At 57.6% G+C, this 27,774-nt stretch overlaps 2 protein-coding genes across 4 annotated transcripts in view; one reads left to right on the top strand and one right to left on the bottom strand.

Annotated features, from left to right (window-relative positions):
• Positions 1–551: 551 nt before the first annotated feature.
• Positions 552–11,657, top strand: STARD5 (StAR related lipid transfer domain containing 5). 3 transcript variants are annotated; one of them, XR_004297860.1, is made up of 6 exons: positions 552–858; positions 1,706–1,838; positions 6,069–6,186; positions 6,735–6,828; positions 7,670–9,383; positions 11,426–11,657. XR_004297860.1 is itself a non-coding variant. In XM_032392064.1 (6 exons), the coding sequence occupies exons 1-6, from the start codon at positions 641–643 to the stop codon at positions 7,815–7,817; spliced, it is 642 nt and encodes a 213-aa protein (XP_032247955.1). In that variant the 5' UTR covers positions 552–640; the 3' UTR covers positions 7,818–7,959. The 3 variants fall into 3 exon arrangements, 1 of the variants encoding a protein (XP_032247955.1); XR_004297859.1 differs by having other exon boundaries at positions 7,670–10,741; XM_032392064.1 differs by lacking the exon at positions 11,426–11,657 and adding an exon at positions 1,301–1,350 and having other exon boundaries at positions 552–739; positions 7,670–7,959.
• Positions 11,645–27,774, bottom strand: part of IL16 (interleukin 16) — a 91,828-nt gene continuing 75,698 nt past the window's right edge. Inside the window, exons 12-20 of the mRNA XM_032392063.1 lie at positions 26,172–26,650; positions 22,520–22,673; positions 19,690–20,782; positions 18,017–18,185; positions 16,355–16,456; positions 13,839–14,097; positions 13,675–13,677; positions 13,481–13,603; positions 11,645–11,858 (exon numbers count right to left, since the gene is read on the bottom strand). Coding sequence (XP_032247954.1) covers positions 11,665–11,858; positions 13,481–13,603; positions 13,675–13,677; positions 13,839–14,097; positions 16,355–16,456; positions 18,017–18,185; positions 19,690–20,782; positions 22,520–22,673; positions 26,172–26,650 — 2,576 coding nt within the window. The 3' untranslated portion in view covers positions 11,645–11,664. The remainder of the gene's footprint in view (positions 11,859–13,480; positions 13,604–13,674; positions 13,678–13,838; positions 14,098–16,354; positions 16,457–18,016; positions 18,186–19,689; positions 20,783–22,519; positions 22,674–26,171; positions 26,651–27,774) is intronic.

Genomic DNA, 27,774 nt, shown 5'->3' with positions numbered 1-27,774 from the left:
AATGTAAAGAAAACCTAAAAGCCCGTGCCCAGAACTGAACGCGCCAGGTCTCCACTCAGCTGGGCCGCCAGGGGCTCCGGCCGCAGGGCGGGGCCCCCGAGCTCCCCGCTTCAGTGGCGCAGACCCCCAGATTCCACCGGGGGCCCCGCCCCGCCCCAGGAGCCCTCTCCTGCCCGCCCCGCCCCCCCGCGTCGCCCCGCCCCGCGTCGCCCCGCCCCGCCCCGCGCACTCCCCCCGCAGCAGCCGCCCACGTCATCTCGGAGGCGAACTGCACCGCCCCCCCGCCCCGCCTCAGGCCTCTGCGCGCTCCGAGCGGAAGTCCACGCTCCCGGCTGCCAGTGGCCCCGCCGGGCCGTCCCCCGGCTCGAGGCGCAAGGCCCCTCCCCGGCCGGAGGCGGAGCCGCAGGTCTGCACCGCCCACCCAGGACCGCCCAGCCTGGCCCGGCCGTCTCCGGCCCTGCCAATCTCGGGGCGGGGCGGGGCCCGTCTGCCCGCCTGGGCCAGTCCGGGGGCGTGGGGCGGGGCCTGGGCTGAGGCTCCGCCCCCGGACCCGGGCGCGGCGGCCTCCCGGCCCCATAGCCAGCCTCCGCCGCGGCGCACCCGGGCCCCGACCCCGCAGCCACGCGCAGCCCTTGGCGCGATGGACCCGGCGCTGGCCGCGCAGATGAGCGAGGCGGTGGCGGAGAAGGTGCTCCGGTACCGGCGGGACGAGTCAGGATGGAAGATTTGCCGGGAAGGCGTGAGTGAGGAGCTGGGCAGGAAGGGGTCGCGTGCGCCCTGGCGCTGGGGTCTCCGAAGACCCCAGGCTCCTCCTCTTCCTGCTCCTTTCTGCTGTCTAATACCCTGGAGCTGGATTGGGTAGGGGTAGATTCCATTGAGGGTTGTTTCCTTAAAAAATCCTGGGCCTGTTGTGTGCACTAGGACCCCGGGAGATACGTATCTGTCCCTTTCATTGAGTGACTTGCCCGAGGTCACCTGGCTGGCAAATGGTGGTGAGGCTCCAGAGACTGCCCTCATCTTAGCATGAGCCTCTCCCCGTTCCCAGGAGGGTGGAACGGGAATAGTTTTTGCTTATGCGAGGCTTCTAATTTTTAAGGAATAGATGGAAATTGCTTGAGGAGACAAATGGCATGGTGGCTTTTAGGAGGTTGAAAAACACCCAGGGCTCTTCGAATCAGCCAGTTCAGATCACATCTCTTGAGGCTCCAGACTTCTCTTCTGTGTAGCACAGGGGATTGGGTCAGGTGATCTCCCAGAGCCTTTCTAGCTCTAAATTCTACGATTCTGTGCCTTTTGACAGAATGGAGTTTCAGTTTCCTGGAGGCCATCTATGGAGTTTCCAGGGAACCTGTAAGTGCATGCCTTGTCAAAGTTTGTCAGAGGTGCTACTCCTTCTTGATGTCTCTGTGGGTTTGCTTCCTAAAATAATTCCAATCTACCCTAGCACCCTGGAATCCACTTGCCAATTATCTTCTGGAAAAGCTTCTGGTATTATTATCTAAATCATTTCCAGCAAACTGTATCTCGTGAAAACTCACGGTCCGTTTCTGCAGGTCTGAGGGGAGGTGGGCTGGTTAACTCTCAGCCCCTGATCGCAAGGGTGTCATAAAGAGCAATGACAGATGTGGCAGCTAGTCCTTCTGTATGATCCCAGGATCAAAAACTTTGGTGGGTTCCTGGGCTCACATTCCTTCTTGTGCTCCAGGTACCGGGGAGAAGGCATCGTACACGCGACCCCAGAGAAGGTATGGGGCTGCGTCAAGCCACTTGCTGGGACCCTTCGAGACAAGTGGGATGAGAACGTGAGCAGCTTTGAAATCATCGAAAGCCTCACTGATGTAAGTCTTTCCGAGCGCTGTTACCCTAGCAAGTCACCTGACCCTGTCCCTCTGGAGGGGGTCAGGGACACCTTTTGGCAAGGGCAGGACCCCGCACAGCCCCGGTCTGCTGCAGGTGGGAAACCCTGTGACCAGATGGGTGGAGAGGTCCTAAGCGGAGCTCAGAGAAATAGCAGGCGCTATGAAGGCGGGCAGCATGAATGTGGGCTCTGAGGTTGCTAAAGCTGTGGCTGGATTTGATTCGTCAGCTCGGGGGTGAAATAGTGCCCCTTGATGGGGCCGTGATGATGAATCCAGAGTCGTGGCCAGAGCCAGGGTTCTCTGCCAGCTGTGGGGATTACAGTTTCTCCATTGGTACAAGGTATGTCGTCCAAGCTAGCGCTGCCCGGTAGAACTCTCCAGAATGATGGAAATGTTCTGTAACAACCCCTGTCCACTACGGTAGCCCCTAGCCCCCAAGAGCACTTGAAAGGTGTCTAGTTGGAGGAAACGAATTGTTCACTTTATTTTTCATTACTCTCAGGGTAAATTTAAATAACCACATGGCGCTGGTGGTGTAATTCTAGGTGCTTCTGTCCTGAGAACATTGAGCGTTAGGAATTTGTAGCATTAAGAACACACCTCGTTTTGATTACAGAAGTTAAGAAGGAAAAAAAAAAAAAACTCGTAGCCAAAACTAATAATGAAGTTGCCTTGGGGAGATGTTGCCAACCTGTTTGATTCTGACATCCGTAGATGTGACACCCTCTTGCGTGTTTACACAGATGGTGTTGTGAAACCTCAGGCCATAGTTCTGTGCTGGTCCATCTGGAGGACCCAGGTGTTCTTGGCCTGGACCAAAATTCACATTTCAGTTCATTGTCAAGAGTTTATGTGGGTGTTTCCTGACGGCTGGGGCACACACCCCCGAGATGCAAAGGCAAACACCGAAATGCAATCAGACATGGTGATGTCACCGGGACTCAGTCCTTTTTTAATTTCTCTCCTAGCTTGAAGGGGAGAGTTTCAGTTGTGACACCCATTTAACACCTGGCTCATCTCCTTTATAACAAAACCGGACAGCTGGCCTCAACCTCAGAATCCGAATTAGAACCCAACGATCCTTTGTGTGTATATTTTGCAGATAGTTAAGTAGCATCCTTTTAAAATAAATTTGTCCAAGTTTATAAAAGTGAGCACATTTAGATAAAAATGTTAAGTGAACAACAACATAAGGGCTACCAGAGAGAGTAAAAAAATTGGGAAGACAATATACAAATAATTATACACACATGCTTCGAGTTGAGAAACCATGGGCTAAGGCCCTTTACAACCTAACACAAATGTGACAGAATGACCATATATGGAGTTTTCTTACTGAAGGTAACCATGGCTGCATTTCTGTAGGGTGTTTAGACTTGGGAGTTGGGGGAGGTAAGGAAAAAGGACTTTCATATATGCTAAAGAAGACCCTGGGGTACTGTAGCCTTGGCTATTAGCAAGCTAAGGTTGTTTTAGCCCCTAGCAAAGCCTGAACAGTAAGATAATCGGAAGTTTCCTGGAGGAATGTCACACATACCCACCCAGGAGTGGGGGGTGGGGGTAGGTTGCAGGTTGTCAGCCAGCGCTTTGTCCTCAGCTAGCCTTCTGCTCCCTTATCAATGCTACTCGGTCTCTCTCTGAGCACTCTGCTTCTTTCTGGGAAGGCAGTCCTGCTTCCCGGCCTGGGGCCACAGGGGACCCTCAGTCCTTGGCCTAGGGCTGAGCCAGTGTGGGCCCAAAGCAGCCCCCACTCCCTCCCTCCTCCCCTGTACCCTGCCTGACCCTGTCAGTCCTGTCCTGCAAGTTTTCGAATGTTTTGCATGCATATCTCCAACAGACTTCTGAGAAGTCTTACGTCATCCCCACACATGCACTTGACACCTAACATTTAGTTAACGTCTAAAATTTTCATCATAAATTGCAAAGAATGACGTTTTTTTGAAAAAGATTTTATTTATTTATTTGAGAGAGAATGAAAGCAATCACAGAAGGAGAGGGAGAAGCAGACTCGCCGCTGAGCAGGGCGCCCGATGCGGGGCTCGATCCCAGGACCCTGAGATCATGACCTGAGCCGAAGGCAGACGCTTAACCCACTGAGCCACCCAGGCGCCCCTAAAAGCATGGCATTTTTAACATGTGATAAATCAGGCAATTTTGAGCAAAACAATGACTTCATTCTTTTAGATGTATCTGCATGACCTGAAGTTTTATTTACTATCATTTATTTTAAAAATACATTGATGTGATGTGGGCCAGGAGCGAACAGTGAAGAAAGAATTCTTGAGACATGTTAGGTGCAGAAAGGTGCTTTTATTAAAGCACAGGGACAGGACCTGTGAGCAGAAAGATCTGCACTGGGAGTGTAAGGAGCTATTGATTATATATAGTTTTAAGTTGGGGGGTAGAGATAAAGGGAGTTCCCAAAAGGATTTTCATATGCTGAAGAAGACTTCCAGGATCCTGGAGGCCTGGCTGTGATCAAGCTAAGCATTAACAAGAAGGCAGTCTGAGTTCCTGGAGGAATGTCTTACTCTGCCTGACTCAAGTGTTTGTCATTTGGCTGCAAGTTGTAAGGAAATTTAATTTTATCCACTTTCTTTTGCCTTAGTTCTCCTCATCATTTCTTGAACTCATTTTTCCATTGCACATAGGCTACCGAATTTTATCCTAATATATTTATTCTTCAAAGACATCATCCTTCATCATTAATATGTACATGAATTATATGTATATATACTTATGTATATAATATATCTCCTGTGACCTTAAGATTCTGCATGTTAAAAAGAATCTGGATTGAGATATGATTATAATTTATTAAGACAGTATGATTATATTACAAATGTGGATGAAGGACTATTATACGTAAAAAGTAATCTATTTTACATCTCTCGGTGAGGGGAATGAGAGGTCTTTTCTCAAGTTAATTCATGTGCCCATGAAAAGATAGGACTTACTGCTAGAAGGAGAGGGGCGCCTGGCTGGTTCAGTCAGTGGAGTAGGTGACTGTGGACCTCGGGGCTGTAGGTTCGAGCCCCACATTGTTGGATGCAGAGATGACTTAGAAATGAAATCTTTAAAGAAAAAGAAAGACAGAAGGGTGGAGCCTTCAGTGGACAGTAACTGTGAACAGGGGAAGACACAGGCTGCTGGTGAGCTGAGGTTCTGGAGAAGGGGAGAAGAAGCTGACCTGTGGTTCCTCCTTGCCCTTCAGGGGAACGGCGAGAATGCAGAGAAGGAGCCCTCCCATGCAGACGGGTATTTATCAGCTTGATTTTGAGAAATCCCAAGTACTCGAATTCTGAGTTGGATAGATAGGTGACAGGTGGGCAACAGGATGGACACAGAGCCGGGTGCGAGTTTATGGATTTATCACATGTTGCTGCCTTTGGCATTTCTTATCAATACTGTAAGCGCTCCTTCAGGAATGATGCATCCTGCAGCAGGAATCAGGACGAGAAGAATTCAGAAGTGTCAAACTGCCTTGTTTCTTACAGCAAGCTTTGGTCTTAAAAAAAGAATAAGAGGGGAGAACATGGGATTCTAACTCCAGCATGCCATGCCTTGCTCAACTATTGGAATCAGCATCCTGACGTGTCCCCCTGGTGCCCTGGGAGACTTGGCACCCGGGGACCGTGCCTGCTAGGAAGATTCCAGATGGGTAGGGTGTGCTGTGCGTTTGTCACAAGTGGAAAGGGAGAGGCTGTGTGAAGGTGAGCCTGCTCTCAGGCTGGTGGTTTTAGGAAGAACACAGGGAGGCTGAGTCATCTGGACATGGGTTCCCAGTGCCCCCAGGGATCGCATGCCCACCTGAAGACTCCGACCCTGTGGGCAGAGGTGTCTGCCAAGACGCTCCGTGCCCCAGTCTTAAAACCCAGTCCCTTCAAGTGCAGTCCCTCCTTGCCCGTGCCACACCCCAGAGAGCTCCGTCCCATCCTACACCTGACCTGTCCTTCTCCACTGTGACCCTAGGGGGTGGGTGCTGCTGGAGGTGGGGAAGGGTGGGATGAAGCCTGGGTGGGTTGGGGCGACCTTGCCTTCGAGGTGGGAGGGTGGACTGGTGGGGTGTTCTGAGATTGGGTGAGGATCAAGGGGTGCTCCCCCCAGGACCTTGCTCTGAGGGCCAGGCTCCTCGTTTCCCAGACGCTGGGTGTGGGGCGGGGGCAGGAGACCTCTGGCCGGCAGCTGGACTCCTCCGTGCTTTGACAGATGCTCTGCGTGAGCAGAACCACCAGCCCCTCGGCTGCCATGAAGCTCATTTCCCCCAGAGACTTCGTGGACTTGGTGCTCGTCAAGAAGTATGAGGATGGGACCCTCAGTTCCAATGGTGAGTGCCAGCCGGGGTGTCACCGGGCGCAGGGGAGCGCGTGCCATGGGGGGCCAAGGTGAGAGGGTGCACAGGCCAGTCATCCGACAGTGACCTCCCAGATGTGGCCAGCACCCCTTGTCGTCGCTGCTGAGGCTCAAAGTCTCCAGTGTCGGTGTGTGAGGCTGTCACGCTGTCCCCTCCCTCCGGCCTCGGCGCATGTCCCGCTGCCTCCCGAAAGCTGCAGCCCCTGCCATTCCTGCGGATCTTCCACGTGGGGACAGAGGGTGGGTCGGAGGGGGTGCCTCCCTCCTGCCGCCAAGCCTTACCCTGTGGAATGTTCTTTTCTCTGAGATGCCGCAGGCTTGGGAAGCCGTGAACTTGGGTGGGTGCGTGGGTGGGTTTGTATGTGTACGTATGTGAGTGTGTGTGTGTGAGGGTAAGGGATGGTGGGGGGGCTCAGGGGCAGGTCCCGGGGCGCCATGCTGACTCCTCGGGCTCCAGATGGGGGGTCTGCATGCACTAGGGGTGAGGGCGCAGCTCACCCCCCGTTTTGCTCTGTCTTCCAGCTATCAATGTGGAGCACCCATCGTGTCCCCCGAAGCCAGGTTATGTGAGGGGCTTTAACCACCCTTGTGGCTGCTTCTGCGAGCCTCTGCCAGGGTAAGGACAATCTCCTGGACTGGGTGACATGCCCAGACCTTGATCGTGGACCTTCTGTTCAATGGGCACATTAATTACAGTTTGCAGCAGTAGACCTGCCTTACGGCCCCGCGGGCTTTGACATTACAGAGCACTGTTCTGAACACGTCGGTGCCGCAGCGTGCCCACGCACTGGCACGGGGGACAGAATTGTGGGAGGCGTCGCTCCCCCTCCAGCCCCGTAAGGCAAGCTGGGCAAAGGTCCTGGTCCCACGTAGCAGATGAGAGAACAGGCTCAGGGAGGTCAAGGGATCTCTCCCGGGTCGGAGGCTTCGGAGGCTGGCAGTGCAGGGCCGGAGGAGGACCAGGCCCTCGCTTCTGTGCTCTCTGGCCTCTGTCCACCAGCCCGGAGCGGCTGTCCCCACCCCACGTCCCCTCCACGAGGAATGGTCTGGAGGTGCCAGTCAGCCCGTGAGCTGAGCTCGGGGATGGTTCTGTCCCACTGTCTCATTTCTCACTCGCACTTTTGAGAACATAGGCGCCCCGGCCCCCGGTGCCGATACTCAGAGTAGAAGAGCCACAGACCAGAGCAGCACGTTCTGCCTCGCGTTGCTCACCTGCCCAGCCCATCCCCCTCCAGGCCTCAGTTGCCCTGTCTGTGCGACTCGGAGGAGGCCAGGGTTGTAAAGGGTCTAGGCCCTTGGCCTCTGTGACGGACAGGTGCCATGCTGGGTGGGGTTCCCGATGACGAATCCCAGTGTCACAGCCTTGTCTCCCAGGGTGAGCGCTCCTCGGTGGCCCAGTGCCCGGCCCCAGCACCCTGCTCCAGACGCGTGACGCGGCTCTGCCTCTGTTTCCCTAGGGAGCCCGACAAGACCAACCTGGTCACGTTCTTCCAGACCGACCTCAGCGGCTACCTCCCGCGGAGCGTGGTGGACTCCTTCTTCCCCCGCAGCATGGCGGGGTTCTACGCCAACCTGGAGAAAGCCGTGAGGACCTTGTACGACTGACGTTCTCACCTGCTGGCCGAGGGCTCCTGTGACTCATGCAGAGCTCCCGATGGCGGGGACCAGAGAGCCCCGAGGGCCGGTTTTCAGCCTTTGGGACCCGCTCGGGGACAGCTCGTCTCCGAGAAGCTGGTCGGAGTGGCCCCCCCCGCCCCGCTCCCCCTGCCCCCTCGGGGCCGGCTTGGGGGAGTCGCTCCTGTGCCCTCTCTGCTGGTTGTCCCCACACCTGCAGCCAGTGGACCCCAGGGCGTGCGCCCCGGTCTGAAGCCTGCGTGTGCCAGTCTCCGCCACAGACCGCCTGCCCCCCCGCCCCGTCTGCCAGAAAGAACCCCCATCGACACCGAGAGCCAGGCTCTGCTGCCTCGTGAGCATCCGGTGCCCTCCAGCCTGATAACACCGCACCAGATTTCCCCCCTTAAAAAGATAACGGCTTGGAAAACACTGTTTTAACAAATGAGATAAGCACTGAGGAAAAATACATTCAGTGTTTCTTTCTGAGTCGGTCGTTCCCGCTCTCTGCCGCTGCGCTAACTGCCCGTCCCCAGCGAACCCAGGCATCTGCCCCAAGCCGACTGCCGCCTTGGGCCGGGTCGTGTCTGGCATGATGGTGAGCGGGGCGGGCCTCTCCTGCCTCTGAGGAGCGCCTCTTCTCCCTGGGCGTTCGCCCTCTCCTCCCCGCTGTCTGGAGGCCGGGCTGGAGTCCTCGCTGGTCGGGCCACACTGCTGTCAGCATGCAGCACGGGAGGGCAGGTCCCCTCCGGGGGCCCTGGCTGGAGTCCCCGCTCCGGGCTCTGCTCTGAGACCGCACGGGCCCGCACCAGCCTGGCCCAGAGTGTGGGTCGTCGGACCGGGGAGCACGGCCTTGCCACCTGGAAGGGGCCTCGGCAGCCACACGAGGTCCTTCCCTGTCTCTGGTCGGGACCGCTCAGCCTGCGGGTGAGGGACACCCCCGTGTCTGGCCACAGTGTCCTCGCGTCGGCAGTGAGGACAAGTGGAAGACAGCCCCCTTGTGTGCCGTAGCTTATTCCCCACCCTCGAGTCCTGGGGTGTCTGTCTCCGAATGTGCCGACGTGCGAGCAAGCATTGAAACAGGAAAGCTCCGTGTCAAGGGCTTAGAGCCGCCTTCTTATGGGTCGTGATGTGACTACAGACCCCAAGTCATGCCGTCGGGATGATCCAGCTAACTCACCAAGAAATCTTCATCAGGCTCTTGGATTTATTTAGATTTCATTCCCTCAATAAGTACGTAGCAGGTCCTTACTCTGCTGGGCACCAGCTCAGGAGACCCCGGAAGCCGCCCGTGCCGCCCTGTCGAGCAGGGTGGAAGGCCAGCCCCCCAAGGACCCGGGTCACAGGGTCCATCGGGTGAAACTGTGCGCTGGACTAGGAGTCTGAAAACATGCACCTGGTTCGGCGCCTACCACGCACTCGGAATTTCTGTTCCTGAACAGTGCTTTCACCTGCCCCTGCTTCGACGTCCTGACTTTATAGGACAATGTGGGGACGTGAATAGCAATCCGGACGTAGCCTGCTGCTTGAGTCCGTGCAGATGGAATGACGCATGGTCTGGTAAGACACGGCTCAGAGCAAAGCACCGGCGCAGCCTGGGAGAGGCCCTGGGGAGGGTGCATGTCCATGGGGTGGAAGTGGGTCCCTGGCGGTGTTTGGGGATGACCGGAAACCGCTTGCCGAGGCGCTGTTCTGGGCCTCTCCTCTGCTCTGAAGACGTTGGCCAGGGACAGCCGAATCTCCCATGTGAATCCCAGCACCACAAAGTGCTAATGGATGAGCTCTTGTGTTAAGACCCTGCCGGCTCCTGGACTGAGGACCCCCCCCACCCCGCCCCCCGAGCCTGGAGACCGGAAACTTGACCCGTGGTGGTGTCCTGAGTGGGGGAGAGGGGGACCTTCTGAAGCAGGAGGAGGGACTGGGAGGACTGCGGGCTCACCCCTAGCTGTGCCCTAGTCCTGAGACAAGCCTGCGCAGACGTGCGGGATGCCTTCTCTGTGTCCCTGGCCCGTGGCCCGCCCTGTGCTTGTCCCTGTCCCACCACTGGCTCCCAGGGCTGATGGAAGGCCCCCCCTCCTTCCCTGGGCTGGACCACATGCCTGACCTGGCTGCTTGCCCAGCAGTTGCCCAGTTGTCTCTGCGAGATGGGGGGGGCTGGGTGTACCTCCGAGTCCGCGTGGCCTCATCGGCCAGCCCAGGGCAGGACAGGTAGGATCCTGTGGAGTGCACGTGGAACTCAGTCAGCCTTCCAGGGCTGGATCGCGGTGATCGTCGGTGTTCGTTAAACCTGAGGAACCGGTCCACACGGTGTCTCAGAGTCCTTGTCTCTGTGTAGGGCTTGACAAAATTCAGAAGGGGTGCACAAGGCAGGAAGCAGGACGCGACTACTGTAAGCCCGCTGCTTCCCGGGATGAATGGGTCAGCGAGCTGATGCCCACTGCAGTGACGTCACACATAGCATTTACGTGAAGAGGGGCCCCCGGCGGGTGTTCTACGAGTTCACTGCCAGGAAACAGTCTTTGCTTCCTGTGGACCCTGGAGAAGCCACCAGATTCCACTGAAATGGCCCCAGCGCTCCTGGCCTGGGCATAACTCGTTTGCCTCCAGTCTCCACCATGATCACGGGGCTGGGGCAGGGCTGGGACGCTGCCCGGGGTCTATTGCTGCTAATACGCCCGTTTGTCCTGAGTGTGGCCGTCAGGCATTAAGAGATGAACAAACCCAATACCCCTTTGGTCAGGCACTGTTCCGTCTCTACCAGATCCCAGAAAAGAAGGACTTAATCTCTGCCCCATCATCCACCAGCTCGGATGGGTCACCTGCTGTCTCCTGGTCTTGGTGCCCTCATCAGTATGTAGGTACCACTGTGATTATTAAAGACCGTGTCCACTGAACGCCAGCCCAGTGCTCGGCGCGGGGTAGGTAAATGGTAGCATATCTCGTTTACCCTCTCGTACGCATGCTGGTCCGTGCTGTTGGCACACCTGCCCACGTTTTGAGTCTCACCTGTCCTCCTGGCGTCCTTGCCCCACCACCCGGGACCACCCTAGGCCTAGGATCATGTCTCCAACCCAACCAAAACCAGCTTTGCAACTCTTTTGTGTGGTAGATTGTGTTTTCCCGAAATAGCCCCGCAGCGTCTCCCCTCGCCTTGCACCTGGGCCAGCGCCCCCTGATAAGGTCCAGCAGAAGATGGCTTGGGGCTCCGAGGCCGGCTCATAAGAAGGACACACCTTCTACCTGGCTCTCACCCTTGCACCAGCCACCATGTTGTGAGGAAGCCCAGGCCCGGGGTGAGGCCCCCTGTGAGTGTCCAGGCTGACGGCCCCAGCTCAGTTCCCAGCCAACAGCCAACATCAGCTGCCAGAGGTGTGAGAGAATGACCCTCCGGGTGCTTGCAGCCCCCAGCCTCTGAGTTGCTCGGGCGGATGCCCAGGAAAGCAGCATGGCCTGTCCCCTCCGAGCCTGCCCACATGGCAGATTCATGAGAAAAGCGAACGCTGTCTGGGGTGTGAATCGTTATACCGTTAGAGGGCTTGGAAAATCCGCAAAGCAGGACATGGATTTCATACCAAACTATAACGTATCTGTTTTATTTACAGCACCACAGTATTATCATTACGCTCTCTAGACGTAGTCTGCATCGGCCACCCCGGTGTGACTCTCCCTTCCTTTGGGGACAACCCTCTTGCTGGGTGGCGTCCCAGAAGGTCTGGACCAGGGCAGCGGCCACCAGGAAGCACATCTCTGCTTTTCCCCATCCGGGCGGGGATTAGCAGCGACCCTGAGAATTCGCGGCTGTGAGGAGCTAGGTGAACTGGCTTTGGCACCCGTACTTCGCCTAGGGGTCTCCGGCTGCTGTGGTCCCCTTGGCCTGCAGGCTTTTCCGCCTGATGACAATTGTGACAGGTCCATCAGGCAACGTCTTGATGATGTTCCAGGCTTCAAACCGTGTGAGGCCCTGCATGGCCGTGCCAGCCAAGTGTAAGATTTCATCTCCTGGCTCGACTGTCTCGCTCTGCTCCGAGGCTGCCCCTGAGGGGGGGAGAAGAAGATAACGGGTTGCAGGGGTGCCCGGGGAACAAGGAAGGTTACTTCTGACCCTCAGTGTCCGAGGAGCCAGGACAGCTCGGGAGGGAACAGGGTGCCCATCCCTCGGGAGCTTGGCGGTGGGTCTGAAAGGAGGCATCTCCTCAGACGGTGACCTCGAGGTGGGCACGTCACACTCCAGCTCTGTGGCCCTTGGGAAAGGTGTAGCCTATGTGTCCCCAGAGAAGGGAGGTTCTGGGCAGCCCCGAGCCCAGAGCCGGGTTGAGGAGACTTCATGGATCATAGAGGCCTCTGGGGAGCGGCTCCCCCCCGAGCCTCCATGGACACCAGCCCCACACCCTGGTCCACATGTGGTCTCTCCCCTTCTAATGAGCTCCCCAGGCACTGGGCGGTGTGGGAAGGGGACTGGTGAACCTTCACGGTGTGCTGTCTCTGAATGGTCTGGAGGGGACCCCTGTGTGCATATAAGAGGACATCGTGTATGGCTTTCATCTTCCATCTTTCAGAAGAGTGTTACTTTATTGTTTATATTAAAAGAGGATTTCCCATCCGTTTGATATTCAGAAATAGTGACTAAAGGCCAATAGTAATGAGAATAAAAACCTGCTGAAGTATTTCGGGCCCTCGTGCCTATCAGGTGTCCTGCTAACACTGCATGCGGGACAATTGTCCCTTTGCACCTGCCAGGTGTCCGAGGACTCGGGTAGCCAGCCGAGCTTCAGAGCTGCTAGTTCACCTTCGAAAATCAAAAACGTCTTTCCCAGAGTTGGGGTAAACATGGACTCCTGGGGACCCCCCCAGTGAGCCTCCATGCACCCGGGTCCAAACACACCCCACAGCTCTGTGTGCATGAGGAGCCCCACCCCGGGGGCCGTGGTCTCTCAGCAAGTGAGAGGCTGAGCTGGGGCCGGAACCCGGGTCCCTTGACTCCTGCCCGGTGCCCTCTGCCCACAGCTCCCCACTCTGCGGTGCTGGGGTCCAGCTTGAGGAGCAGCGGAGGGTCAGTGGGAGCTGCAGGCCATTCACGATGTTCATGGGAAAACCCGAGTGAGCCCCACTTTCAGCCAGCTTGCGCCTCAAGCCGTGATGAACAAAACATCAACGTTTTGAATAAAAACAGGAGCTGATGGGTTAGGGGGTTTTGAATAAAAACAGGATTAGGGGGAGGCGAGTGAGGCTGAGTATGTACAAGTGGAAAGACTCTGTCCTTATTTTAAACTTTGATATTTTGTTCATTATGGATTTTGTTTAATTAATTTTAATTTTTAGAAATAGCGCGTTGAGATTGGCTACTGCAGGTTTGGGGGCCCCCTTCTGTGCTGCGCCTCGGGCCGTGCCTGCCTGGCCTCGCCCTAGTCCCAGCCCTGCCCAGCTGAACCAAGCCCAGGGCTCAGTCACTTACGAGGACCCAGCGGATGAGAAGGAGTCAGGAGGTGTCCTGAGCCGAGGAGAAAAGCTAGAAAAAGCAGAATCGAGTCCCTACGTGGCCGGCCTGCCTGCCTCCAGGAGGGCACGGGGTGGTGGGAACCCCAAGCTCGGGGGCACTTACTGGAATCTATAGAAACACTCAGCTGGAGAGAGCGCAAAGACGCAGACGCACACCACACCTTTGAAAATCCTGTTCACGGTGAGAGGCTTGTCCCCGAGCAGGGAGCCCTTCCCGCCTTCCAGGCTGAAGCCCAGCCCCGCAGAGGTCTTCTGCAGCGTCACCGTGTGCACCGTGGCCTCTGCTGTGGGGGGAACACAGGGACACTGTCAGGGACACCCTCCTCCAGGCAGCACGCGAGCCGGGGAAGCCCACCTGCTGGACCGGCACCCGTGCCCACGCACATATTAACACGGATACGCGTCCCCAGCAGCCTGCCGGGCAGGCCACGCATGACTGAGCGGCCCCAGCAGCACCCACCCCACGTGGCCAAAGGCGATGTGGCCCACAGGGCCTCCCCCAAGCTCGGGGGCACTTACTGGAATCTACAGAAACCTCGCTGGCCACAGAGGCTGAGGCCGAGGAATCCGTGGAGGAGCTCAGGTCGGGCGTGGCCTCCAGAGCCGGCTTCCGGGTGACAATCACAGCTTGCCTGGGGTCCCGAGCTTGGCGGAGGATGGCCAGGGCATCGTTGTGTGTGGCCCCTTTGAGGGACTTGCCGTTGATGGATAGAACCTCATTGCCCTTCTGAATAGTTCCCTCCTGGGAGGCCAGCCCGTTGGGGAACACTCTGTGGACCTGAACAAACCAAAGGAAGTCAAGACCCAGGAATCACCTGGCGTCAGATCCAGATTCTTGCTGGAGGAGGATCCGGACCAGTTAGTCAAACCTAGCCACCCAGAGCGGAGATCGCCAGCAATAATGGCCAGACTGGTCCTCAGAACTCTTCCTAACACAATGCCCTAGCCACCCCTTGTGGTCTCCTTTCAGCAAAATATGTGGGATTTTTAAACATCTCATGTCTTTGCCTCTGCCTCTTTAATGAGGTCAAGTCTAACATGCATAATTAAGAGGACTGCATGACAGCGTGCACTGGTGGTCACTGAGATGTGCTCCATCGTCATGGAAGCCAAGCTGTCTGTTTCTCTAAGTTATTTTGGTGTCCGGAAAATTCTGTGATGTCGTCGGATGTGGCGAGGATCCCCAGGCTCCGTACGAGACCCAAGCATGAGGCAGAAGCTCTGCTGGGCATCTGAGTCCCTCTGCCGTAGTCCCTCCATGTCCAGCCCCCCCCCACGCCCCCCGCCCCGAGTCATGGGGAAGATGGGTTTAGACAAGCCAGTGAGTGCCCAGCATGGCCCTCGGTCATGGACGGGGCTCAACATTAGTTATCTTGCAATGACTCAGGAAAGGAACCGAAGTGTTCACGCACGGAGGGAGAAAGAGGAAGTCTGGTGCACATGCCTGGCCCGTGTGCGTTGCTTCCTCCTGGTGTTTGAGGGGCTGCCATGTCTCGGGGTGCTGGCCAAATGGGGTGGAGAGAAGTCACCACTCGGGGCAGACCCAAAGATCCCAAGTACTATTCTCACAGGCCAGTTCTCACCTCTCCTCCAATGGAAAGTCAACTACACAGTCAGGAGCCCCTTGGTAGTCCGCTGCTGCATGCTTAGGGACAGAAATAGGTCCTGGGTGGTTTTATGTGCTTTTTTTGTGGTAGAGAGCCGGCTTGCAGAGAAGGAAGTCACTGCTCACACGTGGGAGGCTCTGAACTGACCAATAGGAATGGGCCAGGTCACCCGCCGGGAGGTGTGGTGTGTTTCATGCTGGCTGATGAGGAGCTGGAGGGTATGTTTTCAGCTGGGCAAGGGGATGCGTGTGAGCCCACATACAGAATACACTGAGACAACATAGCCATCGACGAGGACAGCACACCCCGCTTTGGAGACAGGGAGCGGCCATGTCACAGCTCGGTCCATGAGGATGGGACGGCCAGAAACCATCGGGTCAGACAGACAGGGTGGGCAGACAGGTGGACTACCCCCAGTGCAGATCAGACGATGTGGGCCAGAGTCATGGGGTCCACAGGAAGAGGTGCAGGTGATGGGGGGCAGCTGCCTCCCCACTCTCCCCCCAGGCTCCAGCAGATCCCCAGAGAACGGGGGCTGGACCACGCGATCCGAAGCCTCAGGGTGCGGCCTGCCTTGTGCTCTGTGAACCCTCACGGGAACTGCTGCTTTTTCTTTCCAGCGTGGCCCTAGTGCCCCAACCGACCATCAGCAGCCTCTCCAGCATCCAAGCCAACCCCCCACCAACGGTCCCAGTGGGCAAATCCAGGAAAGCAGCCTCCTTTACAGGACCCGCCTTCCCCAGGTGTCCTTCTATCCAGGTGAGGCCCCTCGGCATGCAGGTGAGCTGTGCTATGTTATCAGGGCCACGTCTTCAATCCGGCTGTACGGCCTTCCATGAAGGCCCCTGTGACCATAAACCATTCCTGTCTAAATGTTCAGTCGCGAACAGGTTACTGGTCTCTTTGTCCAAAACAAGAGACACTGAATAAAATTGGCTTCTAATTTTTGTTGTTGTTGATTTGAAATTCGCGTAACATACAATGAACCACTTTAAAGTGTACTCTTCAGTAACATTCGGTGGGTTTGAGTTTTTTAAAATGTCCCTCCACACAGAGTATTTTTAAAATGTCCCTTTAAACCCCAGGAAATTCTGATCTAACAGTCCTGATGTGAGGCTGAGACACCTGTAATTTTTTTTTAAGGTTGCACAAGTGATTCAGATTTCCTTTGGCATATTCAAGTCGTTTGGGGTCCACAGAGACCTTCCTTGTTCAGTGAAGGATCACGGTGAGGGTAGAATATGGAGTCATGGAGGTGATGTGACTATACTTCTTATAAAGGATGGGGTACCAACAGCTCCCCTTCAAAATCCTGCCCGGGGGCCTGCTGCCAGCCACTCGTCCGACCCCCAGAGAGGCCCTTCCTAGCAGGTGTTCCCTCTGCTGGGGCCCTTGGCTCTCACGCACCCCCAGCGCTGGGCCACTCACCGTGATCACCTTGTTCTCTAGGTCCGCTCCTCCTGCCAGGCTGAACCCAAGGCCAGCCCCTTCCTCCTTGTGCAAGACAGTGACGTGGATGCTGTCTAATTGCTGTGGAAGGAAACACATATATTAAAAACATGCGCCACGCCAGCGTGAACAATCTAAGGAGCAACGTCAGGCTGACTCGATCTCCAAGCCCAGCGTGGCCACATGCCAAGTTCTATCCCTTCCTCAACCCTGTTCCGTCATCCAGACCAAGAGCGCTGTATTTTCTGGAGTCGCAGGTAGTTTAGGAGAGAAAAGGCATGTGTAAAGTAACAGGTGCCGCTCTTTTCCCCTCCTGCCCGCCCCGCCGGCACCCACACTGGTTCGGACAGGGCTGGGTGCCACTAAGTCAGCTGGAAACCCAGCCCGTTGGGGAACACGGCTCTGCCATGTTCTGCAGAGAACCAGGGAGCCCATCTCCTGTGCAGAAGAACCCAGTGCTACCCGACGGTTCCCTTTCAACAAAGAGAGAAGCCAGATGCCCAGGTATCAGTTCAGGTTTTATCATCTTTAGAATATAATAATTGTAGCAGTCACCACGCAGACCAAATAAAATACACGTGAGGTCCACGTGGCTCTCGGGCCACCAATTTGTACCTTGGTGCTAGGGAATAACCTTACATCAAAGAATTCCCTTGCTCTGACCCCACGAGAGCTCCTGGCGTGCAGCTGACTCTGTGATCCCTTGACTGGGAGTCCCCAAGACCCAGGGGGATGAGGGGACCGGTCCACCCACCTCTACCCCAGCATTGGCCCAAATCTGCCCACTTTGACCCAAGTATCAGGTTACCTGCTCTTGCCCAGCAGAAAAACAAATGGCCTCCCAGTGACACCCTGGACAAGACAGCTCTTTGTTTTTGACACAACACTTTTGACCCTGTTATTCCATGTGAATGAAGAGCTGGGGGATGATGGTCCCAGGGTCTGGGTGATGAGTGAATCGCAGCCCAGAGCGTCTTGTGTGGCTCAGGCTGAGCCAACACCCTTGACCTTGGGAATTTCAGCTATGATGACTCCTTAATGCTTTCACCCCAGTCTGGATGATTCTGGTGCAAAAAGCCATTGCAGATCCGGGACGACCCAGGAGGGGCAAGCCCTTGAGCTGGTGCTCATCTGAGCTGAGCTGACCTCAGCTCTGCCTGGCCACTTCCTCTCCTCACATCTTTGGGGTGTGCTCAGGAGCATATGGGAAGTGGGACTTTCACAATGACTTGAGTGAAATGGGGGGGGAGGGGCTTGCAAGCCCTGGGATCGATCACTTCTCCCTGTGCAGGGGAGGTCTCTGCGGTGAGAGCTGGTAATCCATGGCTGCTTATAACAGCACGCTCCCGTGAAGCAAGCGTCTCCCTGGACACGCACGCCTGGCCAGCAGCCCGTGGGATGGAGACGTGGCACAGAACTTAGAGAAAGAAAACTCTTGAGCCCTACCTTTCTCACCTACAAAATGGTTGAAAAGATGCAATAAGCCAATGATTAAAAGCCCTCAATAAGCTACAAAGCTTCCTTCGAGTGGCGGGTCTTACTGTGATCCAGTGACGCAATGTCCCTCTCCCACGGGCAGGACCCTGGGGGCCGCTTCTGCATCCCGACTGGCCACTGTAAGTGCTTACAAAGGAAGCCTACCTTTAACGTCGCTTCATCTAGAACCTTCACTTCCTCGATGAGCTTCTTTAATTCCTCGGAGCTCAGCAGGGAGATGACCGATTGGCCAGACTGAGGGGAGCTGTGGTCCCAGCTGTCAGCTTCCGTGGGCTCCCCGAGCCCCTCTGTGTACTCTCTCAGCTCTGAAAGGCTTTCATAGAGAAACAGCACACGGTACGAATCAGAATATTAATAAGAGCTCACGATCATTGTGTAATCACTCTGTTCCAGGCATGGGGCTGGGCACCGACGTGCGTTCTGTAATATGATGTAACAAATCTGAGTAGATGCCAGCATCCCTCCACCAAAGCCATCAGGACGTTGAGGCTTACGGAGGGTGAACCCTTGTCTCTGCTCACACGGCTGTGAAATGCCCAGATCCGGGATTCATGATCACAGATCATGGTGTGTCGGACTCCCGGTCAGGGTGTCCAAATGTCAGCACCTCACCCCAGAGTACAGCGGATGCTTTGGACAGTTGGCCCCAACACCGCAGTCGGATCATGGCCATGGCACCTCGCACACACTCACCTCTGCGCTCCTTCACGCCTGCCCTCAGCACCCGCATATCCCCCCATTATTAGCACCTAATAACCACAAATAGCGCCCACGCACCCAGCAACTGGCCTTCCTTTTCCTTTGGAACGTATTTTGATATCTGTAGCCAGCTTTTTTTCAGCTACGCCTCATACTTTGCAGGAAACTGTGGTTTCAATGAGAAGACATTTTTCCTCCCTCTGATGGGCAGACCTTTACTACCAGCAGGTGAAGAGATCCCGCGGCAGAGTACATTCTGATGGTGAGCCTCCCAGTTCCGACTGGAGAATAGCTTCTCAGCCAGAGAGAGCCAGCTGCTGGGAAACCTCAACTTTATGGGGCGTCTCTACATCTGACGGGCTCCCAGGAGCTACCCATGGGTCGGTCTGGCTCTTGAGACCCTGCTCTAGATGTGTGTTCCAGGCTCAATCCTGTTCCCTCCCAGGCTGTCTGCTGGGGCTGGAACATGAAACATCAGGGTCAATGGGTCTCAAACCTTTGTCAGCAGTCTAAGAATAAGAAGTAAAGCTGGTAAATGCAGAGTTGTTCTAATTCAAGGCAGGATCTCATCCCACAGTGGGAGCCCCGGGGAACTGGAGCCCCCCTCACCCAGTTTTTTGGAGCAGGTCCTGTGCACCTCCTAATCTCAGCGGAAGGGCAAACTGAGCATGAGGAGCCCGCTCGTGGTCAGGGAGTCAGCGCCAGAGCTAGGACTGGGTCCCAGACATCCTGACGCCCAGTCCAGGGGCCGGAAGCCACATACAGAATATGTGTGGATTCCTTCAGGGGGTGAGGAGGGGAGAGGGTCATCCTCTGCCGGCTCCAGTCTGAACTTCCTGAGCAGGAGCGGGACACGTCTGATGTGCATTCGCTTTCCAGACCTCCATGGGCCACGCACCAGGGACCACCAGCGCCTCCCCACCCCCAGACCACGGGTTGTGAAACTCCTCCTTCATACGGAGGGTGTAATGCACACGCCCACACCCAGGAAAGAACAGGTAGAACAATCCCTTAGGGTACCCGAGACGTTGTTTTAAATAAAGTTATACACGGTTATGAAAGAAAGACGAGAAAGAACAGGAAGACAGGAAGCTGGAGGAGATCCTGGGCACACTCACTTGAGCGAGAAGCCTGTGTCCGAGGCAGGAGCTTCCGCAGAACTGTTCACAGCTGGGGTGTCCCCAGCTGATGACACGGGAGAACCCCCTTCCTTGGGGCTGCAGGGAGTCTGGCCCCAGGAGACGGAAGACGGAAGGCACAGCAGGGACTTCATGACCGCCGACGACACTTGGTTGCTGATGGAGTAGAGCTTGCTGGTCTTCTCATCCAGCGGCTTCATCTCCCAGGACTGGGTCCTGGACAGGGGGAAGCTCCGCGCCCGCTGACTCGGCATCTTGCCAACAGGGCCTCGGGGCTCCTCAGTCCACGAGGACAACAGCCTCGAGAGAGGGTCGGGGTCAGGGAGGGGGCTTTTCTGGCTGGACTGCTGTCCTGGCAGAGGGGACCCCGACACACCCGGCTCACCGGTCTCGGAGGAGGTGGGCGAGCCCCGCGGCAGGTGCTCTTGCTCCGGTGGTTGCGGCTGGACGGTGGGGGCGGCCCCTCGGCCCGAGAGGCCAGCGACCTGTCCTCCCGCTTGTTCCCCGGGAGCCTGTGCTGCTTCCCCCCAGGAGGCCTGCAGGCTCAGTCTCTGCGCTCCTCTGTTGGGTGGCTGTGAGGAGCCAAAGGTCTCAAAGGAGCTGATCCTCTGTTGGATGGAGGAGGAGAAGGTCCGAGTGGGTGGCCCCGGGCGCTCCCGGGGCGCGGGGATCGGCTGGGCCGGGGAGGCCGCGTCAGGCAGCCACCTCGGCTCCAGGGCACGCGTCCTCAAACTTTTCAAGCTTTGGCGAAACCAGGCTGGCTTGGGGGCCACGGGGGGACCCTTCTTCACGGTGCCACTGTCCACCGACTTGTAAGCTTTGGGAGCACCGCCCGTGGCATCCGGCTTGGGCGGCGTCCCGTCCGGGGGGCCCCGCACCCCGTCTTCCTCACCCAGACCGACGCTGGGTGGCAGAGGCAGGTGGCCGTGGTCCTCGCTCATGATGGGGCTAAACAGGTTTCTGATGCAGCCAGAAATTCTAACCCAGGGGTCTTCGGCGGGGATATCAAGGCTATAGTCCATCCGAGCCTGCCTCTTCAGGAGTGGGTGTTTGACTGGGGATGTTTGAATCCCTGGGAGCAGAAACAAGGCCCAAGCTGAGCGTTACGCCCCTGTCCTGGTTTCAGAGCTAGATAGCAAGGAGCGTTCTGGGGGCGGAGACCAGCCCGTGTGCTGGGCCCTGGTTTGGGGGCGCAGCTACCCCCCACCCCCACCCCCGGTACCATTCTCTGCACCACAGAACCAAGACTTAGCTTCTGTGCATTTTAGAGCTGGAAGGGTCTGCAGAGAATTTGTGGGCCAGTCTCTGGTATTTCACAACTGAGAAATCCAACATCCACACGGGTAAGGGATCACCTGCTGGCACAGCGAGGGCGAGACCCCACATCTCCTGATTCTTAGCGTCCTTTCCACCGCACTAGAGCAAACTGCTCATAAGTCATTGCAAATTTAAAAGCCAAAGTAATTTTCGTACCTTTTAAAACTTGTAAGCCAAAGGTCCCAGATGGGTGGCCATTTTTGCTTTCAACCACCCATCTCATTAAAAAGCACTGTCAAAGTGCATGCCTTCAGACGGGGCGCACCCCCGCTCACCTCGGTTCTTAACCCCCTCTCACTGCTCAGCATCTTACATATCTGTGCACCCCCTCTAGAAAGGTGGGGAGACTCTCTTACCCAGAGACAGAGCGAGGCCGGCCCCCCAGCCCCACGCAGTAAAGACGCCAAGTGGACATGGACCCTCCCGTGGCCCCCCCGGTCTGATCTTGCCCTCCCGTGGCCCCCCCGGTCTGATCTTGCCCTGGTGAAGAGTACGTTGCTCTGGATTTGTACTCTGGGGGATGCCTGATACCCGGAAGCAGCCCAGCGTGGGAGGACTGACCCCTGCTGTCCCCCGTCTCTGTGCGGGGCCTCCAGGGAAGCAAACCGTGAGAGCGTTAAGCCTCCAAGGTATTGGAGATGCTCTGCACAATCCGGAAGAGCTGCGTGGTTATTATGCATTCCGGGGCTTTGCCGGGGGCCCCAGGCCTCTCAGCCCGGTTCTGCATTTATCCGTTGCTCTGTTGCAAGGGGCTGTCCTAAAGCTCCGTAGTCAGAGGTCCTGCTGGCCAGCCCTTGGCACACGGGGTGAGGCACTCTTGCGAGCAGAGCACCGGGCTATTCTCTGCTGTGTTCCTCAATTGGGGTGACTAAGGGAAGGGAGAGTGGAGGAGGGGAGCCCACCGCTGTGGGGCACCTGCTCAGGGCGAGATGGGTCAGATGTTTCCACTCACAGCGCCCCCCCCCAACCCTCTGGGAGCCGTACATGCACTTTTCATGGAGCGTTTCTCCAACAGGCATATGGTGGGTAGCCACTGCTGCTGGGGCGCTCCTTCATGGCCCGACCTGGTTTGCCCCTCTCTCTGTCCCTGTCCCTCCTTCCCTCCAGCACCTGGCACGGAGCCTCAGGAAGCCAGCATTCGCCAGCCTCACGGACACAGCGCCCGCCCGCGAATGCGATGCTGCGTCCTCAGCCTGGGACACGCTGGACGCCGCGTGCTGGAGTGCCGTCCCCCTCCGTCCTCCCGCCGACTGCCCGGACCGAGCCCCTCCACGGCATCGCCGGTCCGACCACAGGGTCCCCAGCCTGGCAGAGCCCCCCCCATCCTGCCGCCCGGGCACCTCGGGGCTCCTGCCTGCTCACCAACCTGCACAGCCCTCGTCGGGCACAGCCCTCCGTCCTCAGCGCAAACCCACATCCTTCCCTCGTTCCTGGACCTTAACCCAGAAGGTCCTTCCTTCCTGCCTTCGGGAAGCCCGAGCTGAAAGCCTACCTGGGCTGCCTCCTCTCCTCCCGGGCTCGGCCTCCGAGCAGGGTGGCGTCGGCGGGCCCACCGCAGGCCCCGGGGAACAGGCAAGGGCGCGGGGGGCTCTCCCCGCTGTGTCTTCCTGCAGCAGCGGTGAGGGTGGCAGCCGCTCTCCAGCTTCCTGTGGTGTAAACAGGAAGCGAGGCCACGTGAAAACGGTGGCCTCCAGCCGTGAGAGGCCAGCGCACGCGGGCTGGCACTGGAGAGCCCGCGCCCAGCTGCTCCCATGACGGGCTCCCCGGCGGCTCTGCACACGGGGGCCCCTTCCTCCCCGGCGCTGCCCCCGCGGCTTCCAGGGAGCCCGCGTCCTGCACACACCCCCTCCTTGCCGAGCGTCAAGGCCCTGGGTCCCGTGTGACAGGGACACGAAGCTTGGGGTGTGGAGGGCGGCTGCCTCCAGGTGAAGCCCTGCCCCGGGGAGGGGGAGAGCCGGCACCTGGCCTTCGCAAACCTAAGGTGAGAACACTCGGAGGCGAGTGCGGGCCAGTCCCTTCCCGCACGGCTCTCCATCACAAGCATGCCAGGCCCTTGGGACCTGCACCTCGGCTGCCCTCTGCCGCACCTGCCGTGGCCTGGGCAGTCCCTGGCCGGCGTGTTCCCCCCACGGAACCTGGATGCGGTCTCAGGCTCCTTCATGACACAGCCTTGGAAGGAGCCGGACCGGCCCCCAAGCGCCTGTCTCCTACTGGCCTGGAGTTTGCATCCGGCAGCACCAACGAGATGCCACCGGGGCTCCCGAGGAAGCAGAGGGGTGAACGAGGCTTCCTAGAGAGATGCTTTTTGTCTGGTTCTTGAGCAAAGAGTACGAATTTCCCAGGCAAAGAAGCAGAAAGGAGAGCTCCGGAGAGCGGGACACAGAGAGAGGCACAAGCATGATGCCGGCCCAGGCAAGAAGGAGAAGAGAAGTGTCATCACAGGGACGCTTCCATGTTGGCCCATCTGCAGGAGCAATGCCTGGCGACGCTGTGGTGGCCTCCGTGTTCTTTCATTCCACAGGCAGGTGGAATGACGGGCTGCCTGTTTCACAAGGCTGCAGGCTTCCTCCCCAGAGGAAGGAAAGAAGGGGGGATAAATGCGTCACTTGGGACTAAAACAGAAATGGCAGACGTCCGTGGCCCGAGATGAACATCTACGTTGGCAAAAAACATTCTCTGACAGAGAGCTACAGAAGCTAGAAATGTGTTCACAGAGCCTTGTCCCCCACCCCAAGGTCCCCGTTGGAGACCTGAGCGCGGGGAGAGCCTTTGGAAATACAGGGACACCACGCAACTCAGGAACCACTGGGCTCCTTGAACTAGTCCTTTGAAGAAGCAAGGCTTGGCCATGGCCTTCGGAGCTTGAAATACTAGGCCGGTGGCGTCTGAGACCCTCATCACGCAGAAAAGTGACACGTGGCTGGAATTCAGCTTTGCCCATTTGGGAGCTCCGTAGGGTGACATTTGTCTACACCCGTGAATCGCTGACTCTCTTACAGGCTGACACTCCGTACCACCCACAGTAGTCAAAGCCACTTTGCCTCTTGGAACAGACACGAATGTGTTTTGTTGTTTCGTTAATGAACTGATATTATACCCTCTTTGTGGGAGGGTGTTTTTTTTTTCTTAACTAGCCCCCGAAGTAAATCCAAGTTTACTCAAATTTCTCTGAAAGCTACTTTGAGCTGCTTCCCCAGCACAGTGCTCCGTGAGCGAGGGAGAGAGGGGAAAGGAGGAAAGACAGACCCGTGGGCTTACGGGGCAGTCAGGGTTTCCAGCCCAAGTGATGGTCTGAGCTGATTTCCTCGAAGGGAGAGAACTGGTCTTTTGTTGAAGGAAATATCCTGAGGGTCATTTTGGTTGTTCAAGTGACGTCCCCAGGAGTCACAGGATGGGAAGGATTTGGGGGTTGTCCCAGAGAGAAAAGGCTGCAGGGGGGCTGGGAGAGAAGGAGGACAAGAGGGAGGGACGGGGCCAAGGAGAGACACATCCAGTGAGAAATCCCCAGAAATGGTCGAGGAGCCTTGAGGAGTGGGGTCCAGCCTTGCTTCCTGGTTTCGTCCTTTCTCTGGGACCCCCAATCCCAGGAGAAGTAGGTCTTGCAGCTTGTGCTGCTGAGAGGGGCCCGCTGGCCACCTGGGACCGGGCGGAGGGACAGAGAAGGGGCCGCGGGGGAGGCCAGACATCGGACCCCAGCCCAGGGAAGGCTGCTCGGAGGAAGTGCCCACGTCCAAGCCCCCCGCCGGCCCTTCCTGCAGAAACCCTGCTCTCCCTCCAGCCGGCCGCCCGTCTATGGCCCAGCCTAGCCAGGGACCCCCAGGGCATCACCGGGAAGCCCTGCGGCCAGCAGACCTCCCCTGGCAAAGCCCCTCCTCCTTTCCCGAGTGTCCAGGAGCAAAGCGAAAAGCCTGGCTTCTCCGCCCGCCTGTTCCTCGCTTGCCCTTCCGGACCCACAGGGGAAGGCCGCATTGGCTTAAAGCAGGAGGCGGGGGAGGGGACCCACAGCGACGAGCTCATCAGGCCAGCCGCTAAGCAGCCACATCCGCGCTCTGGGCAGGACCCGCTTCCTTGTCACCAGCTGCCTCCCCTCCCGCCACTTCCCCCTCCCACTCACCGCCTTCCTCCCCCCACCTCCCCACCCCACCACTCTGGCCTTCTTCCCCTCCTGCTTGGTCAAGCCCGACGCCAGGCCGTTAGGGGGAGGTCCCGAGGGCCCCACTGCCACCTGCGTGGCCACGGCAGCTGCTGGGGTCCAGGCTGAGAAAGGTGGTGGAGCCTGGCGGTCAAGCCACTGGCGGAGGGAGCTGGAGCTCGGGGACCCTTTGTGACCAGCCCCTCGCCCCCGGGGGAGGAGGCGGGGTAGGGCCGAACTGGGGCAGCGGCCACGTGGCGCTCCACACAGGGCCTGGGCATAAAGATGCCCAAGCTGCAGCCGCTGCCTGGCCGTCAGTGGGCCTTCCTCTAAGGGGGTGGCACGGGCGGCAGGGGAAGGAAGCCGAGGTCTTTCATGGATGTGCTGGAAGACTAATCACAGCCACGATTATCGGCTTAGGTGGTTCCACGAAATGAGCAGGGAGCCTCCAAACAGCCCCAGCTAGCAGGAGGGGAAACTGAGGCTCAGAGAAGTTGAGATTCCCCCCAAGCTCCACCTAGAAGGAAGTGGGAGTTGGGCAAGAGGAGTTGGGAAAGACACGGAAGCCAAGGTCTCACCATCCCATGGACTAACTCACTTCCGAAAGCGGGTAACCAGCCCCTCGAAGAAGCCCCCCTGCCCGCCCCTTGCGGAATGGCCTTCCGGGAGCTCTGCTGCGGCCCATCAGGGCCAGCCTGAAGAATGACCCCCGTGAAAGCAGCCGAAAACCCCAGCGTATTTTAGAAGGGAGCCCAGAAGCCACACAGCGGGAATGGGGCTTCGGTTTGGGACCCGCCAAGCTTCCAGCCTTGGCACGTCGGCTCTAAGCTCGAGCTGAGCCTCTTCCCCCTGAAGGAGCAGGAGACCCTTCCTTCCCCACGGCTAAGGCTCCTGCTCGTGCTCAAGAACAACTGTGCACACGATAAAAAACAAACAAACAAACAACAACAGAAGCACGATTCCTGGCTCTGGAGCTCAGGAGAACATTGAACGTGTCAGACAGCTCTCTTACCTGGCCCCACGTGGGTGAGGTGTGCCCAGAAGGGCATAGGGGGTCCTCTCTCTCTTCCAGACTCTTCTGAGGGTCACTGTCACTTTTAAAGTATTTTCTGGGTGGAGGCTTGGGCTTGGAGGCTGTGGGCTTTCTCACCAAAATCTCGAAGGATTTCTTCAGCTTCAGGGGCGGGTGGCTGTCCCGCGTCCCAGGGAGGGGTGGGCTCTCCTGGGGTGGCCCGGAAGGAGCCGTGGGAAGCGTCCCCTGCTCCTGCCCCAGGGACAGGCTGGGGCTGTGGGTGGGGACTTCCAGGTCAGAAGACTGCTGCCTGCAGCCGCTACTGGGACTCCCCCCGGGGGACGCGGACATGTAGCTGCTGTCGCTGCTAGAGCGGATCATGACCTTCTGAGCCCTGCGATGCGGGGGTGCTGAGTTCTTCTCTCTCTCCTTCTCCAAGGTCGGCCGCCCATGCCAGCTACTCTCCAACCTTTTGACACCTGTCATGGAAGCACAGGGGGCCCCCCACAGCTGAGCTTGGAGGGGACACACACCCTTGGCCACCGTGCTCCCCATGGCTCGCGGCTGCACGCTGCACCCCAGACTCTCTGCTTCTCATCTGAGGTCCCTTGGGGTTTGGAGCCCGGCCGTCTTGGGTTTGTCCCGGGCGAGCTGTACAACTTTCGCTTGGGAAAATCACTCAGCTTTTCTGAGTCTCCATGTGATGGAGACGCGGTCGCTTCCCCAACTTGCTCATCAAGGAAGGGCTTGCTGTCCCACCCGTGGGGAGCACTGGTGGCAGGTGCCTCCCCAGGACTGCCTACAGGGAGCTGCCTCATGCACGGGGGCTGATGGAGATGAGGGGCCTGTAAAGGAGGGGCCATTCCTGCCAACCGGACTGCTTAGCTGCCCAACTCCAGGGGCGAGGGCTGAAGCTGTGCATCAGCTCACCTCTCCCTCTACCCAGCCTCTGGTCCCCTCCCCTCCACAGGCTCCAATCCCTGGGACTTTTCCACGGTAACATCCTGCCAAACACTGTCTCAGAGTTGACTTCCAGGGGAACCCAGCCAGCAACACCCCATTTTCTCATGTTAAATGGGGATGGGGCGACTGGGTGGCTCAGTCGGTTAAGCATCTGCCTTCGGCTCAAGTCATGATCCCAGGATCTTGGGATCGAGCCCCACGTCAGGCTCCCCGCTCGGTGGGGAACCTGCTTCTCCCTCTCCCTCTGCCTGCTGCTCTGCCTACTTGTGCTCTCTCTCTCTCTCTGTCAAATAAATAAATAAAATCTTTAAAAAATAAAAAAATAAAAAAAATAAATGGGGATAATAATTGCAGGGCTACTGGGCTTGTTTCAGGGCTCAGTATGAAAGAGAGAAAACGCCTGTGAATGTGTGTAGAGCCCTGTACCAAGAGGCTACCATTTCTTCCAGCTGAGGGTGAATCGAGACCCCCCCAAACCACAGTTTCTTAGCCAGAGCCCCCTTTCTCTTCCCTCCCATCCAGCCTTTCTTCCTGGGTCATCCCCCCAACACACCCATTCTCAGCACCTGGGGCCATCCACACAACCCTGAGAGGCCATTTCCTCTAGTGGAAACAGTTCCAGGTGTTGCTTTCCTAGAAT

The sequence above is a fragment of the Phoca vitulina genome, unplaced genomic scaffold, assembly GCF_004348235.1.
Source record: "Phoca vitulina isolate PV1807 unplaced genomic scaffold, GSC_HSeal_1.0 scaffold65, whole genome shotgun sequence".
Classification (NCBI taxonomy): domain Eukaryota; kingdom Metazoa; phylum Chordata; class Mammalia; order Carnivora; family Phocidae; genus Phoca; species Phoca vitulina.
Note: the sequence above shows the minus strand (reverse complement) of the source record. Positions and strands in the feature narration are given on the sequence as shown.